At 40.9% G+C, this 17,888-nt stretch overlaps 2 protein-coding genes across 2 annotated transcripts; both read right to left on the reverse strand.

Moving 5' to 3' along the window:
* Positions 1 to 2,606: 2,606 nt before the first annotated feature.
* Positions 2,607 to 3,533, reverse strand: LOC131972003 (olfactory receptor 1500-like). The gene has a single exon (XM_059333712.1). The coding sequence runs from the start codon at positions 3,531 to 3,533 to the stop codon at positions 2,607 to 2,609; it is 927 nt and encodes a 308-aa protein (XP_059189695.1).
* A 5,205-nt stretch (positions 3,534 to 8,738) lies between these two features.
* On the reverse strand, positions 8,739 to 9,665 carry LOC131972000 (olfactory receptor 11H2-like). Its single transcript, XM_059333708.1, has one exon. It carries the CDS (start codon positions 9,663 to 9,665, stop codon positions 8,739 to 8,741), a length of 927 nt encoding a protein of 308 aa, XP_059189691.1.
* Between the last annotated feature and the right edge of the window lie 8,223 nt (positions 9,666 to 17,888).

Raw genomic sequence — 17,888 nt, forward strand, 5'->3', positions numbered from 1 at the left:
TATATATAATAACATAATAAGGCACATAGGGTACAAGGTGCTTCCCTTTATATTTTTCTGGGGTTTCTGAAAATACGTTTTTAAAGTGTATGAGTGTGCGCTCACATTTCTTATTTGATATCAACTCTAAAGTTTTGATAGAAACTTTTAATTCTCTTGTGAAAACGCTAAAGTTAGGAAGGGATTTGGAAAACTTCAACTTGTGGATGTGAAACTTACCCATCAGAAGCATAAGATTTGTTATAAAGCATACTGTTTTGTTATTAGATTCAGGTTTTGAGACAAATCTTTAGGTTCAAAATCGATGGGCTGTCCAGTCTTATCGAGTGTGAAGTTTTCCATATCCCTCCAATATATAGATGACAATGGGCAAACATAAATAAGTGTAAAGTTGTCTCTGGCTCATCTCCACAAAAAGTGCACGTTTCACTTCTATCAGGAAACCTGGAAATTGATTTATTACATGGGTAAATTTTATGCAAAATTTTAAAATTAACCCTCTGAACTGGGATCTGTCATTTTTTTTTATTTATCCGGGAGAATGACATCATCCAAGATCAATTATCTGCTCTCGATGTATTGCACATGCTCATTGGTCAACACAGAGAGAGAATGAGATGTTCTCTGGCAATATCGTATGAACTTTTTTGAGGGGACAAGATGAGACACAGCAGATTTATTGTGTGCCAATATGCAAACATTTTGGACAAAAGGTGAACCACGCTGACTTCCCCTTTTCTTTTTCTTCATCTATTTATTGTTGGTTGGCATCCCATGTTAAAGGTGCATTACCTCCACCATTTGGACTGTAGTTGCTACACTCTATTTCAAACTGCTGAGTCAAGTTATACAAAAGTCCCACTTTTTTCTTCCTTTTTTAAAAACACAATGCATGACCAGGATATCAAGTATGAGAATAAGGGCCAGAATGTTGATTTTGAAAATTAACATTTTGCAATTTAGTGATCATGTGGTCAGGATTCTATGACCCTAAGGTTCCCGGGGCTGCGACCTCTTTCATTAGTTCCATGTGATTCCTTGCAACACGCAGCAGCACAGGCACGCTCTCTCATTTGATAACATTTCAAACATGGACACATACACGCTTTTTAAAGGCCAAAGGAGGGTAAACTTAAGGTTGGAGGATATGTCCATGGACACAGTATGCCGTATATTACTGTGGTCAAGCCAGCCGCCACTTGTTTTCGCGATGCATGTATTTACTAGACATTACGGTACCAAAGTGTTAAAACGGCCTTCAAAATAAAAGCAGTTTTCCAGTTCAATTGTATTTAATAGGGGTGTGATGAGATCTCGTGCCACGAGATTTGTGAGTTATTCAAACTTCTATTTGTTACCTGTGGGGAGAGTAAAATGAAAAGAAGAAGAGGAGGAGAAGGATGGGAAGCAGCCAGAATGACTTCGCAGGGGCCGGCGGCTCGTTAAGAAGAACGAATCGAAGCGGCACATTCCTCCTGCAGCAGTCTCTCCCAGCTGCAGGCACGGAGCCGGCTAACAGTTAGCTCTGTAGCAGTATGTGCTGCTGCTGCAGGAGGTGTTCACTTAGCGATCTCTGTTTGTTTACAACAAGCACTGGACACTCTATGCTCAGTTAGCGATGTCGGTTAATTCAAGATCGCTATGTTTATGATAATTAGCCATGCTGCTTTGTTTTGATCATCTGCTGATGTTGTTCAGTTAGCAATGAAGGCCACAGTTGCGTCTCCCGTGTTTAATCTGTAGTGCATGTGATCACGGATCGAAACTGTCGCTAAGCGATTAGCATACTTCACCTCTGGGGGATTTTATTTTCTTATTTATCTTATTTTAACTTTTATCAATTTTAGTTTTAGTATTAAGTTGTGGAAGAAGAAGTTTATTAAAAGCTCATGCTTACATCATGGATGTAAAGAGTTATAATAAAACATTTCAAAATGCATGTGCAACTCGGTTAAATAAAAGTCTGTTGGTCCAGTCATATATTTTGTCATTGTAGTTTTCTTAAAATCTCGTCTCGTTCTCGTGAACCCAATATCGTGTCTCGTCTCGTGAGCTGAGAGTATCGTCACACCCCTAGGATTTACATCTAATTTCAAATTGCAATTAAAAGAAAACTATCTATAATCAGAGACTCATTTCACTTCAGTTGGACAGTGGACCCCCTCAGGGTGTCCCACACTTGATTTCAGTACATTCTAATGTATCATTTTAAAATTAAAGCCTTATGAAAACTTGCATAAGACACATAACAATATTTCTTCTAATTTAAGATTGCAATTAAAAGGAAACTGACCATACGGGACTAATAATGTATGACTCATTTTTTTCTAACGTCATCACTTGTGAAGTCAGAGTTCATGTTTGATAATTAAATGTATAATTATAAATAAACTACAGAGGAAAGTCTCATATTATAGAATGCAATTTTTAATAACTACAGAAATGAGACATTACATTGTTCAAGGTTAAGACAAGCTTTGCTGTTACCATACTTTCCTGTAACAGAGGCCCTTCAATGCTTACATAGATTAAAAACCTTTCAAGAATTCACATCTCTGCACGATTATTGAAGACATTTCCATCAAGGGATACTCACTGTTAATACATCAAATTATTTTGGCTGGAAGGAACAACATTTTGAGGTGTTTGGAAATTTCTTTCATTTTAAGCCCGTATATGAGTGGATTAAACAAAGGCTGATACAAAACAATTTGTAACATCATTAATAAACGTAAAAATGTTGGCAAATTAGATTCCACTCGAGCTATACTGATATCATATGCACTTAAAATGGAGAAACTGATTAAAACCATTAGGTGGGGTAAACAGGTCTCTGCTGCTTTTTTCCTGACTTCTTTACAACTTCGATAGGTTATTATAAATATCTTTGTGTATGTAAAAACTATGAAGAGCATAGGCAGAATTGCGAGATCTAATAAAGCCACTACACCAAATATAGTAATTATTCTTGATGTTACGCACTGAAGTCTATAAATAGCATTATTACAAAATATTGCTTTTAAAGTAGAGGTACACAGTTTAGTTTTAGCACTGAGTATTACTGGGACCAAAGCATGACTAGCAGGCAGAAGCCAAGCAACAAAAAGGAAAATACTTACAGTGGTTTTTGTCATGATAGTTGGATATTGAAGAGGTTTACATATAGAAACATAACGGTCATAGGCCATGGCTGACAATAGTAAAAACTCAGACGTGCCGAAAGTGTAATAAATATAAAATTGAAAAAGACAAGCTGAATATGAAATGACCTGTTTTTCAGACAAAAAGTCTATCAGAAGCTTTGGGTAAACACTAGTGCTGTAAAGAACACAGTTCAATAGCAAAGCTGCAATGAAAACGTACATAGGCTCATGGAGGTTTTTGTGTTTCCCGATAAGGTACACAATAGTCAAATTACAGCATATTATTAACAAATATATTTTGAATATAATAAAAAAATAAACATATCTGTATTTGTTAACCTCCACATGCCCACCAAGAGTTATAATTGTTCCATTTAACTCATCATCCATTAATGATGTCTAAAGCTAAATGTTCAGTAAAAAAACAAGTCTCACCATAACAATTATACCAACGTCCGACCTGTACTGAAGTGACTTATATGTATTTAACTCCAACATGCAGAAGTGACCTGTTCTAAGCCAATGCAAATGTTGTTATTAGATTGCAATCATTGCTTAACCCTCCAATGATCTCATTAAACTTCCTGCAAAAAATAGATACTAATTTACAGAGCAATTTATCAAACTCTGGAGGCCTGAAGTCACAGCTGTTTTTTTTGTTGTTGAGCATGTGCCCCAGTGCATAAACTCAAAATGTCAACTGCAGCCGTCCATGACGACTAAGTCGCCCTCTCTGTTCCATGGCAACAGTTGTTTTGTCAGCACAGTTCATGCATGTAATGACTAGAAGACAGATTCTAGCTCAGTACTTTACTTATCTTGTAGTTCAATAGCCAAATGTGAATTTGTAAGCTGGCACATTTTTTATTCAGTGTAGTTTATATATACGAAAGAACACTTGTGGCATACCTGTGGCCCCAACATATCCCACCTTTGCTCACAGAATTTCTCTCGATGGGTAATTTTGCAAGCTAGTGAAAAGAAAAAGGGTCCACTGCTGAGTTCTTTCGTCAGTTCATTCAGTTAGTAATGTCTGGGCAGTTTATTCTGTCTGTCTACCTTGGCTAAGCATGAACAGTAGTCCAGGTAAAACATAACTGTAATGACATGGTGTGAGATAACTAACAGAGTTGATCATCAGGGTTAGTGAGAACATAAATTTTAGTTATGAAAATTTGTTAAAGCCCATGACCATAGGTGAGGGTTGGAACGTAGATGGACCGGTAAATCTAAAGCTTTGCCTTCCGGCTCAGCTCCTTCTTCAAAACGACGGTCCAGTACAACGCCCGCATCACTGCTGACGCCGCACCAAACCACCTGTCCATCTCACGCTCCATTCTACCCTCACTCGTGAACAAGACCCCAAGATACTTGAACTTCTTTGCTTGCGGCAGTACCTCTCTCCCCACCCAGAGGGGGCAGTCCACCGTTTTCCGGCAGAGAACCATGGCCTCAGACTTGGAGGTGCTGACTCTCATCCCAACTGCTTCGCCTCTCGGCTGCAAACCGCCCCAATGAGTGCTGGAGGTCGTGGTCTGATGAAGCCAAAAGAACCACGTCATTTGCAAAAAGCAGTGATGCAATTCTTAGGTCACCAACCGGATCGCTTCCTCCCCCCGTTGAGATCCTGTCCATGAAAACCACGAACAGAATCGGAGAAAAGGGGCAACCCTGGTGGAGGGTAACACAGGGCTGAAACGCCCTCTGTGGCCAGAGGCAGAGATGCAGTCAGAGGTGCTGTTACTGTCGAAATGGATTATAAACTTGTTCTAAATCATGGTCAGAGATGCTGAGGTCATCATCTAGACAGTTCACTGGCCTCTTGAAAGGGTGAGCATTTGAAGCAGGGGTTCTGTGAGACACTGCAGTGTTTACACTCACAGACTCACATGGTTTTCCTCTAGCTTTGGAATTGACAACAGTTTCCCACACCACCTGTGGCAATTTCCTTACCTCATCTAGAATATAGCCAGTAACTGTAAACCTAGGTTTACATGGGCAAGTTTGCTTCTTAAGCTCTAAACTTGCAGACTAACTGAAATGCAGGGCAGTGACAGTTAGAAGGATTGTTTCTTAAAATTGAAGTTAGCTATGGCTCAGATTCAATCTCAATCTCTATCTTACACTGAAATGCAAGGCAGTAACAGCAAAATACAGCTCTCTATGTGCAGAGGGCCGGAGGCGTGCTGTGTCATACTCAAAAAGGAAAATGGGTGCACTCATTTAACAGCAAATGTCTGAAAAGGTGGTGTTGAATACTCTATAATCAAATGTTGAACCAACCTTCTTAAACTTCTCCAGAGTAGGTTTAACTTAGCTAGTTAGCACTAGCAAGTGGTAAACTTAGCCAAATGAATGGTTTGAAGGTGGTAGTAACCAATACCAAATCACTCAAATTGCTTTTACTCAATTTATGAAAAAATAAATTTACACCACAATGCACTTTTGTGAGTACAGATGGGTTACTCCTGTAACTGACCTCTCTTGTAAAATGTAAGGACTTCTAGCAAGTCCAGAAATGGAATCAAAATTTTTGCAGTGGACCAAAAATTAAAATGCTGATAATATTGTTGCACAATTGATCGTTCGCAAAAGCTCCGCCCTCTTAGTTATTGTTGTTATGCCCGTCAAGCTTCCAGGATGGTCAGCAGCCATGAAGCTGACAGATGATGTGTTAGCGAGTGTTTTTGGAGTAATACCTTCGAGAGTTAGGCTGCCCATTCACAAAATGCTACAAAGATTAAAATCAACTGGGTTCAAAATGGCCTGTTGGGACATTATGTTTATTAATATACACATTACAGGGCTGTACATTAACTGTTTTTGCTTATAGCACTGGTGCTACAGAGGTTAATAGTTTTGTAGCACAATCCCCATAGACTTATGTCTTATGCATAGACTTATGTAGCAGTGCTATAGGCTAAATCTGTATTTTTACTGTACTGTGACTTATTGTGAAGGACTGAATAAATACAGGACCAAGTGTGTTGAAAAAAATGCTGTTGTTTATTTTGCTTATCCAAACAATCAACAGCCCCAGTTGTTTAACATCAAGGAGATGAATGTGTCCTATCCCATGAAAACAATAGCGCTAGGCTAATTCCTCGGGGGTCAGCGTCCTTTAGCCGACTCCAGTTAACCCAAGGATAACGTACATGGTCAGAATGCTGTACAGTTTGAAAGCTAAGATTAGACCTCTAGTTACCACCACTTACTTTATTGGAAACATAACATGACCATTTATATTAGTAATTAATGTGAATTTTTGACAGAATGTTAGCCAATAGGATGGAGGAGTTTACTAAATGGTCAATAATGAACCACTGGCAATTGTACTATGCCTCACACGGGGCACCAACAAGATGTAGGGAACATAGGTGTAGAGATATATGTAAGGCTACCTCAAAAGGAAGTAGTGAACATATGAGTGTGTTTATCAGATACATGTATGAATACCTCTCCATGGGGCATCAAAAAGAATGCAAGGGTTCAAAAGCGGGTTTGGATGGCTATCCGAATTATTAACAATAATTGTAAATCCTTTTTAATTATAATAAAATATGATATGACTTGACTTACTCAAGTAACCTAGAAACCACTCTGTAAAACAGAGAAAATAAAGCCAATTCACTTTAAATCAGTCTCATAAAGTTACTAAACTACCAATTTGGAACTCTGACTAATAAAGAACTTAATAATCATAATCAAATAACCATATTAACATTTAGCAATGGTCAATTAAGTTCATAAATACAAATGAACACTTGTGTCACACCTGTGGACCCTACAAAGTTGAAGTTGTATGGTGATGCCTTATACCAATAACCTGCACATACATCACAAGAATAATACTTATTAACATACATTTAACAAAACCATTGATTACAGTATGAATCTTGTGCTTAGCCTTAAGTTTCTTGCTATCCAAATCTGTGCCCAATACATTACCACGTCAGTGAATGCAGGGCAATTTGAAGAAAAGCTGGGTGTGGCTCTTGTTGCTTCCACAGTTAGCCAACCGACCTTTTGTCCTGGACTGTGGGCTCACTGGTGCTGTTGTAGTTGTCATCATGTTAACTAATTAAAATCATGATTAGGCTTCTCTGTGGCTATGTCCCAATAAGCCACAAGCAGGAAAATCAAGAAGTTGGAGGGAGGGTTGGCCCTGAGGCAGACCCTCTTATCTTTGGAGCCCTGGAGAAGGGGTCTTGATACAGGCGAGATGCTGGAGAGAAGAGAGAGTGAAGAAATGGGACTCTGGGGTTATAAGCAGGAGACCCCATGTGATGTCAGAGGTCTTTCTGACCATTGAGGTTATCACCCATGGGGCAATAAAAATGCAACTTGATTACTGGGAGACTGAGTTTGAGCTGTGTCTTTTGAGAGAAATTCAGTTGCCAATTTAGAATCTGAAAAATGAAATGCTGTTGCAGTCCAATATGCACAAATGAACAAAGTCCATCTGTGGCATACCCTTTGATTCTAACACTAATCTTAGTTGAGTAAAAGCCATATGTTATAAATAATATACGTAGTGGTATGAACCAAATATTAAATACATACACCCGAGAATTCAGAAAGTAAAAACTTCATGTTTGTGTAACAGGACTTGCTAACCAGTTAGATGCTTTACTGTTTAGGGTCAGGTAGAGTGGTGACCTTTGCCGCAGCAGCGACCTCTACAGCACTGATTAATATGGTAATTTGTTATTGTTGCTGTTTTTTTTTCTTTGTTTGCAATGTGGCTTGTCCTCATTGGCACCTATAGAGATCCCCCTGTTTGTGTATCCATTATTGATGCAGCTTATGTCCACATTGAACTGTTGTCAGGTTAGGTTTTCATGTGTGTCACTCTGTATGTATTCTGCAGTCGCATACGAGCTTATGAATGTTGATTGATTTCTCATATTACACATAAAAAACAAAAACAAACAAAGCCTTTGAGCCTTGTCAAAATGCTTCTGACATGGAAACAAACAGCAGATTCCAGGGCACAGACCATCCCCAAGCTCATATACATAGTAATTGTTTAACGAAGCCCTCATGGTCAAAAGTCACAGAGTGAAAAATAATGATCCGTGAGCAGCAAATGTTATTAAAAAAGTGAAGAATGTTGGCATATTGCAAGCTGTGAAGTGCAATGGGATAAACTTTTCTGGAACACAAGTATGTACAGATTTAATCTGAATACATTAGACTTCTGGACTGATACACTTTAACTTGCTGGTTATGAGTATGTATCTGTACTATCAAAATACCCAGAGTCAACATTATAAAAATGAATGGCATCACTTGTAAAGGGAGAGTTCATGTTTGCTAATTAAATGTATAATAGTAAAATAAACTACAGAGAAAAGGTCTCTGTGCAAGCTGTGATTACTTCATATTGCAGAATACATTTTTTAATAACTACAGAAATGAGACATACATTGTTCAAGGTCAAGACACTCTTTGCTGTACCATACTTTCTTGTTAGAGAGGCCCTTTAATGTTATTTATTTTTAAGTGCATACATTAAATACCTTTAAAGAAGTCATATCTTTGCATGGTTATTTCAGAAGAAATGCCTGTACAGTGATAATCACTGATAATGCATCAAATTATTTTGGCTGGAAGGAACAACCTTTTGAGATGTTTGGAAATTTCTTTCATTTTGAGCCCGTATATGAGTGGATTAAACAAAGGGTGATACAAAACAATTGATAGCATCATTATTAAACGTACAGATTTCGGCAAATTAGATTCCACTCGAGCTATACCGATATCATATGCACTTAAAATGGAGAAACTGATTAAAACCATTAGGTGGGGTAAACAGGTCTCTGCTGCTTTTTTCCTGACTTCTTTACAACTTCGATAGGTTATTATAAATATCTTTGTGTATGTAAAAATTATGAAGAGCATTGGCAGAATTGCAAGATCTAATAAAGCCACTACACCATATATGTTAATTATTTTTAATGTTACGCACTGAAGTCTGTAAATAGCATTATTACAAAATATTGCTTTTAAAGTAGAGCTACACAGTTTAGTTTTAGCACTAAGTATTACTGGGACAGCAATATGACAAGCAGGCAGAAGCCAAGCAAAAAACAGGAAAATACTTACAGTGGTTTTTGTCATGATAGTTGGATATTGAAGAGGTTTACATATAGAAACATATCGGTCATAGGCCATGGCTGACAATAGTAAAAACTCTGAACTGCCGACAGAGTAAAAAATATAAAACTGAAAAAGACAAGCTGAATATGATATGACCTGTTTTTCAGATAAAAAGTCTATCAGAAGCTTTGGGTAAACACTAGTGCTGTAAAGAACACAGTTCAATAGCAAAGCTGCAATGAAAATGTACATAGGCTCATGGAGGTTTTTGTTTTTCCAGATAAGGTACACAATAGTTAAATTACAGCATAATATTAACAAATATATTTTTAATATAATAAAAAAATAAACATATCTGTATTTGTTAACTTCCACATACCCAGCAAGAGTTATAATTGTTCCATTTAACTCATCAGCCATTGATGTTGTCTCAGACTAAATATTCAGTAAAAAGCAGAGGACATAACCAGTGTGCATAAATGGTGTTTCATAAAATAAGTCTCACCATAACAATTACACAAATGTCCAACCTGTACTGAAGTGACTTATGACTATATTTATTCAATTCCAACATTCAGAAGTTAAGTCGGTGCAAATGTTTGTATTAGATTGCTTAACCCTCCAACGATCTCATTAAACTTTCTACAAAAATATATACTAATTTACAGAGCAATTTTTCAAACTCTGGAGGCCTGAAGTCCCAGATGTTTTTTGTTGTTGTTGAGCATGTGCCCCAGTACACAAACTCAAAATATCAACTGCAGAAGACCATGATGACTCTGTTTCATGGTAACAGTTGTGATGATTTGCCATGGCCTGTTTGGTATCTGATGAGAGGTGATATTTTTTACATGTTGTTCATGGCATATGGAACATTTCCCAAAATTGTAGTCATTTTATTGTCCCATGTGAGTTGTCAAAGTCATGAAGAGGCTTTTTTAGTGTTGTGTCTGTTTTTGGACAGAAGAATTGTATACAACCTTATTAGCTGTGAAGGTGACTTATGCGTTACGACTCTGAAGCGGGTCTGTCCGCAACAGCTGCGTATCTCCGTCAAGACACAGCGGATCCGTCTGTGTCCAGCTGTTGCGGACAGCGGAGTCCCGAGGACGAATTCACGCATAATCAAGTGATATAACTGGAAGACAATCAACATCTCCTCATCAATGACTGGAAATCCAGCAACTCCATTTTAACGAGTGCGAACGAGGTCGGCCGACTTGTTAACAAGAGCCTCCTTAAGTTGTGAAATACGATCCCCCGTGAACCTGAGGTATTTTATTTTGAAAACATTACGGATGTTTTATTTTGTGTCTGTGCACGACTTCCTGCACCGAACGATCTGCTCTGTGATGAATTGATGCGCTGTGCTCCGTCAAATATAGAAGCTCTGCGCAAGTGTTGCAAGGGCTGACGGATGGCTGTGCGATGCCGGACTCACTACCCAGCGGATCTGGAGTTGGTGGAATCTCACACAGTGATTATAATGAGTGCGTAACGGCTCCGCCCACGGAGCTGCAGCCGTTAGGCATTCAGTGGAATTTACGGGTTAGTTGTACTGGAATTGACTCCTCATCCAATCATACCTTAGCAACCTTTAATAAGAAGGTCCGTCAAGCTTTGAGCTCTGAGTAACATGGTGATACGTTGAGGATACAGGATTTCTAAATCTGACACCAGGTACCCTCAGAGTTTAGCAGGAAGAGTTGTTTTTTCCCCTTTTCCAAAACTCAAAAAACAAGAGGAGCGTTGCTGGCTGTGGATTAAACAGTGTGTGTGACCCCACTCCCAACTTAATATCTCAAAGATCAAAAGACACACACATATGTCTGCTCCAAGGTAAGCTGCTAGCTAGCAAACATGAGCTAACTAACAACTATATAGCTATATGTTAGATGAGATAACCCGAACCAAATTGAACAAATATGGTTCCTATCAATTAGTATTCTTACCACTAATACTGCAGAATTAGTCCTACAAACTTATGTTTATGACACCGTCTGTGTGTGTGACTCCACTCCCAACTTAATATCTCAAAGATCAAAAGACACACACATATGTCTGCTCCATGAATGTAGCTGATAAGTATTCCAACAACAAGAAGGCCATAGTTGGAAATTCTGTCCCAGAAGTGTGACCAGACAACTAACCTATCAAATGATGACCTCAACATCTACTATAGTTCAGAACATGGTCATAATCCATCTGACAGTGACATAACCTCTGAATGCCCCTACTTGTCTGGCTACATAGAGCATAACAACCCTAAACCACATGTTGAGAAAACTCACAAATAAACCAAGTCCATCTGTGGCATACCTGTCCCAACATACATATAAATTGAGTAAAAGCAAAAAATGAATTAATGCTAAACTGTGTACTGGTTATGAACCAAATATTAAATACATACACTTGACAATTCAGAAAGTGAAAACTTAATTCTTGTGTTGCAGGACATGCTAACAAGTTGGATGCTTTACTCTTAGTTGTACTGGAATTGACCGTTGACCGTCAACATGGTGAAATGGTGAGGATATGGGATTTGTAAATCTGACACCAGGTACCCTCAGAGTTTAGCAGGAAGAGTTGTTTTTTCCCCTTTTCCAAAACTCAAAATCCAAGAGGAGCGTTGCTGGCTGTGGATTAAACAGTGACGGTGACCCCACTCCCAACTTAATATCTCAAAGATCAAAAGACACACACATATGTCTGCTCCAAGGTAAGCTGCTAGCTAGCAAACATGAGCTAATTAACAATTCTCTAGCCATGTTAGATGAGACAACCCAAACCAAATTTAACAAATATGGTTCCTATCAATTAGTATTCTTACCACTAATACTGCAGAATTACTGACTACAAACTTATGTTTATGACACCGTCTGTAAAATTAGCACGCTAAGTTAGCTTACAATATTGCTAGGAGCTAAACATAATATTGAGCTGTACAGTGGTAATAGCTAGCGTCAGTGAATCACACATCAGGCTGTGTTATGTGATGATATATTTCTGATTAACTAAGTGGTGTGAAGCTAGAGTCTAACTTCGTATCTTTCAAACCTTATAGGGTTTAACCATGTACATTAGCCTCGGGTTTACTGGAGTCGGCAAAAGGACGCTGACGCCAGTGAATCAGCCTAGCGCTATCGTTTTCATGGATTGGTCACTTTCATCTCCTAGCTGTAAATCAATGGGGGCTGCAGATATTTTTTGTGGAAATTGAATGTTTCTAGGTGTGCCAACATATCACCTTTATCAACCATCGTTATCGACACACCCGGTCCCGTTCTGTATTTATTCCGTCCTTCACAATAAATCACGGTACAGTAAAAATACATATGTTGGCCTATATTACATGCTACATCAGTGTGTGCTTTTGATGATTTAACATCTGGGACACAAGTGACATCTTATTTTACATGTTTTCTAGTGTAGCCTACAGATGAAGTGTTGCTAGAGATTTTTGTAGATTGTGCTACAAAAAACTGTCAACCTCTGTAGCACCAGTGCTATAAGCAAAATAAGTTATATACAGACCTGTATATCAGTGTTGAACATTACATTACATTACATGTCACTTGGCTGACACTTTTGTCCAAAACGACATACAATAACTGCATTCAACCTGATGGTACTAGCCTTAGACCACAGGAATCAAGTAAGGACATAACTTTTAAGAGCCACCTTTAACTGCGACAGGAGTACTATATACTATATTTGTCAAACTCTGGAGGCCTGAAGTCCTAGATGTTTTTTTTGTTGTTGAGCATGTGCACCAGTGCACAAACTCAAAATATCAACTGCAGAAGTCCATGATGACTAAGTCGCCTTCTCTGTTTCATAGCAACAGTTGTGTTGATCTGCCATGGCCTGTTTGGTATCTGATGAGAGGTGATATTTTTTACATGTTGTTCAGGGCATATGGAACAATTTCCCAACATCGTAGTAATTTTATTGTCCCATGTGAGTTGTCAAAGTCATGAAGAGGCTTTTTTAGTGGTGTGTCTGCTTTTGGACAGAAGAATTGTACACAACCTTATTAACTGTGAATGTGACTTATACCTGTCGACTGAAGTGTTGCAGTGTAGGACCCTTGGCTGCTCGGGCTCTTTCTTTGTCAGATATGAATGTTTCTGGCGAACATACTTGTCAGCTTTCTCATGACACTTAAACTGTTTTAGTTCAATGCTGCTTTTAGCCACCTCAAACTACCAGTTGTAGTAGGGGCTGCAGATATTTTTTGTAGAAATTGAATGTTTCTAGGTGTGCAAACATCACCTTTATCAACCATCGTTATCGACACACCCGGTCCCGTTCTGTATTTATTCAGCCCTTCACAATAAATCACAGTTCACTAAAAATACATATGTAGGCCTATAGCACATACTACATCAGTGTGTGCTATGGATGATTTAACATCTTGGCTCCAAGGAAATCTTATTTTACATGTTTTCTAGAGTGTAACCTACAGATGAGGTGGATGTTACTATAGTTACATACCAATGATAGAGATTTTGTGGATTGTACAAAACTATCAACCTCTGTAGCAGCAGTGCTATAAGCAAAATAAGTTAATGTCCAGGCCTGTATATCAGTGTTGAACATAATATTACATTACATGTCACTTGGCTGACACTTTTGTCCAAAGCGACTTACAATAACTGCATTCAACCTGATGGTACTAGCTTTTAAAAATTTTTATTAATTAATAATTTTTTTTAAAAATAGGCGAATGTGGCAGCATAGTCTATGTGTTGCACATAATGTACCTTGAACGCACCCTGGTGGCCTGATAGCCTACCCGTGAGCAGGGGCCCATATTTAAGACGGCCCTCTCCCCGGCTCTTCCTTTCCGCATCACTTCCCTTGCCTGTGGTGGTGGCGGTGGTGGTGACTGGTGGTGGTGTCCCCTCGTTTTGTGTGCTGTGCTCCCTGGTGTTGGTTACTTCCAAGCGTGTGTGTCTGGGTGATTTAATTCTATTTATTTATTATTTATCTATTTTGGGGTGAACCCCTCCCCGTTCGCTAACACTTGTCCACCCGGTAAGCCTCTGCTCCAGACTAGTTTCCCTTCCCCTTGTGTGAATGATTTTGACCTATGTATTTTAACTGATTATTTTTAACTGATGTAATAAAATATATATTTTTATACCTTGAACCACGTCTCTTGCCAAGTGAATAGAACGAACCTGTGTGTCTAGTATTTAAAACCAAAATTCTCTAAGTGAAATTCCTAGGGTGGCGTTGTTGTGCAACAGTGTAAATTTCTCTCAAACATATCTGCTAGTGTAATTATTCACCCTAACCTTTGCCACAAACTTGACGTTGTCGGCAGGATCTATTCTTTCCAAACGGCTGAGACGTGTGTTTCTTGGTTTGTTTTTTTGCTGTGTTCTTATTGTGTTTTCTTTTTTTGTAACCAGGTTGGAGAGACTGAGACAAAGCAGCAGTGGTGCCTAGTGGCTCTTCGAGTGTTTTGGTGAGGTAATTACTACAGTTGACCTTTTGTGGTGCCGTTGCGCCATAGTAATGTTTTTTTTGTAGTATAGTGACTTGGCAGTAATCATGGATCAAGAAGTGCAGGAACTTAGAGACTTGATAGCACAGTTAAAGGCTGATAATGAGCGGTTGCGGCAGGGACAGGCCAGCTCTAGTGCTCAATCATCTCCTTCTGCAGCATCCCCGGCTGCCCCTTTCACATCTAGTCTTCCTGTAGTAGAGAGACTAATTTTTGTGCCTATCGATAGGAAGTGTCCCATCTTTAGAGGAAGGGCTGAGTGAGTGGATGGAGGAGGTGCAGGCGTGTATGAGGGCTCGGCGTCTGTCGCTGTCGGATCAAGCATTTTCCCTGTTTGACCACCTAGAGGGAGAAGCCAGAGATGAGATTAAGTATCGCTCCGATGCAGAGAGAGAGGTCCCTGCTAGTATACTTGCCATTTTAAAGGAGCTGTATGGGTCTGTGGAGTCATATGTTGCCCTACAGGCGGCCTTCTTTTCTAGGAAGTAGCAGGATGGAGAGACCCTTGTAGAGTTCTCTCTCTCATTGATTGGTCTCATGGAGAGAGTGAAGCAATGCGCACCTGCCGCAATGCCAAATGCTGAGGCCCTCCTACGAGACCAGTTTATTGAGCATGTCCTGGATAGTTCTTTGCGCCGTGAGCTAAAGCAATTTGTGTGTGGGCAGCCTAACTCCACTTCGCTTGATGTTAGGGCAGAGGCTATCCGATGGGAGCAGGAAGGGCTACCCAGTGGTGTGTGTGGTCGCAGTCAGACCTCCTTTTAGTATGTTGTGTCCAGTATGGTGTTCAGGGTGGTCCTCAGGCGCTTCTGAGCTGATTTCATCTTGTCCCCATTTAGATGTGGACATGGGTGGGGTGAAGGTCCCATGTTTGGTAGATACTGGTTCCATGGTATCTACGATTTCTGAGAGCTTCTTCCGTCAGCATTTTGAGTCCTGGGGCCAGGAGGGCCTTCACTCCTGTCATTGGTTGGAGCTTAGAGCTGCCAACAGTCTGGAAATTCCTTTCATTGGCTACCTAGAGCATGATGTGCAACTTTGTGGCAAACGGATGCCCCGTTGTGGTGTCTTGGTTGTGAAGGACCCCCCTGGTGGTGTGCCTGTTCAAGTACCTGGTGTTTTAGGGATGAATGTAATCCAAAAATGCTACAGGGAGCTTTTCGTGCAGTACGGGGCAGCCTTGTTCTCTCAGCCTTGTGTCTCTGAGGGCCCTACACAAGTCCTTGTGGCACTGCAGAAGTGTCATCGTGCTAGCCTTCAAGCCCCTCGGGACCATCCTGGTTTGGCAAAGGTCAGGGGAAGAAGGCCTGGAGGATCCCAGGAGGAGTCACCAAGGTTGTAGCAACCACTTGTTCTCAGCAACACTCAAGCTCTACGGTACTGTTTGAGCCCTCCGACTCTGGCTTGCCTGATGGGTTGCTTGTTTCCCCCGCCTTGGTGCGAGTGATCAGGAGCACTGTCTACATACCCATCCTGAATGTTGGCTCCACCAACGTGGCGTTGTACCCCCGAACTGCTGTTGGTACACTGGACCACGTAAATGTTGTCAGTCTTCCCTCAGGGGTCACCGAAGTGCCCTCACTTGTAGCCACTGTGTCTTCTCAGACCGCTCCCCCTAGTGTTCAACATCAGGTAGAGAACATGGATTTGTCACCTTTGTCTGCTGAACAACAGTGTCAGGTGAGGTCCCTACTCAGGCAGTACACCCCTGTCTTCTCAGCTCATTGTGGAAGACTTGGGCTGTACAGATCGAATTTCCCATAACATCCCTCTGGTTGATGACATCCCAGTCAGGCACTGGCTTACAGGCTGCTTCAAGTAGCATGGACGCTTCAGAGCTGATTTAATCTTGTCCCCATTTAGATGTGGACATGGGTGGGGTGAAGGTTCCATGTTTTGTAGATACTGGTTCCATGGTATCTACGGTTTTTAAGAGCTTCTACCGTCAGCATTTTTCCCATGACATCCCAGTCAGGCAACGCTACAGGCGTATCCCACCCTCCGAATATGAGGTAGTTAAGGAACACATCAATCAGTTGCTGCAATCACAGATTATTCGGGAGAGTAGCAGCCCTTACATGTCTCCCATCGTGCTGGTGAGAAAAACAGATGGTAGTATCCGCATGTGCGTTGACTACAGACAGCTCACCAGCAAAACCCGAAGAGATGCATTCCCTCTACCACGTAAAGAGGAGTCTCTGGATGCCCTGTCTGGTGCTTGCCGATCTCCACGCTAGACTTGGCCAGCGGCTACAACCAAGAGCCAGTCACTGAGGCAGATTGGCCTAAGACCGCCTTCTGCACACTTTTTGGCTTGTTAAGAAAGGTGAGGCCGATAGCCTATGCTAGTCGGTGTCTCAGCTCTACTGAGAGAAACACAGCAAATTAAAGCTCTATGAAACTTGAAATCTTGGCCCTTAAGTGGGCCATGACGGAAAAATTCAGAGAGTATTTGCTGGGGAACAAGTGTATTGTGTACACCTATAGCAACCCCCTCAGCCAACTGTCTTCTGCCAAGTTGGCTGCCACAGAGCAGAGGTGGGCTGCTCAGTTGGCTTCCTTCGACTTTCAGATAAAGTACCGGTCCGGGCGGAGTAACAGAAATGCAGATGCCCTCTCCCGTCAGCATCCACCTGCCCCCTTTGACTTGGAAGCAATGCTTCCGGGGACCGCCATACCCAAACCTTTGCAGCAAGCGTTGGGTCAAAGGACGACTGAGGCAGTGCAGGCTTCTATTGCAGCCCTGCCGCAGCGGACCCCCTCTTAGCTGTGCGCCGCACAGCAGGCTGATCCCACCATACAGGAACTGCGGCAGTTATGGGCTAACAGGCGACGTCCCAGCCGTGAGGAGCGTGCACAGCTGTCTCTATCAACGCTGACCTTGCTTCAGCAGTGGAACCGCCTGGTTGGAATGGACGGGATCTTGTACCGGAGGGTGTTCTGCCCCGATGGTGCGGAAGCGGTACTTCAGCTGTTGTTGCCCAGTGCTGTGTTTCTCTCAGTAGAGCTGAGACACCGACTAGCATAGGCTATCGGCCTCACCTTTCTTAACAAGCCAAAAAGTGTGCAGAAGGCGGTCTTAGGCCAATCTGCCTCAGTGACTGGCTCTTGGTTGTAGCCGCTGGCCA

The sequence above is a fragment of the Centropristis striata genome, chromosome 5 (assembly GCF_030273125.1).
Source record: "Centropristis striata isolate RG_2023a ecotype Rhode Island chromosome 5, C.striata_1.0, whole genome shotgun sequence".
In the NCBI taxonomy this organism is placed as follows: Eukaryota; Metazoa; Chordata; class Actinopteri; order Perciformes; family Serranidae; genus Centropristis; species Centropristis striata.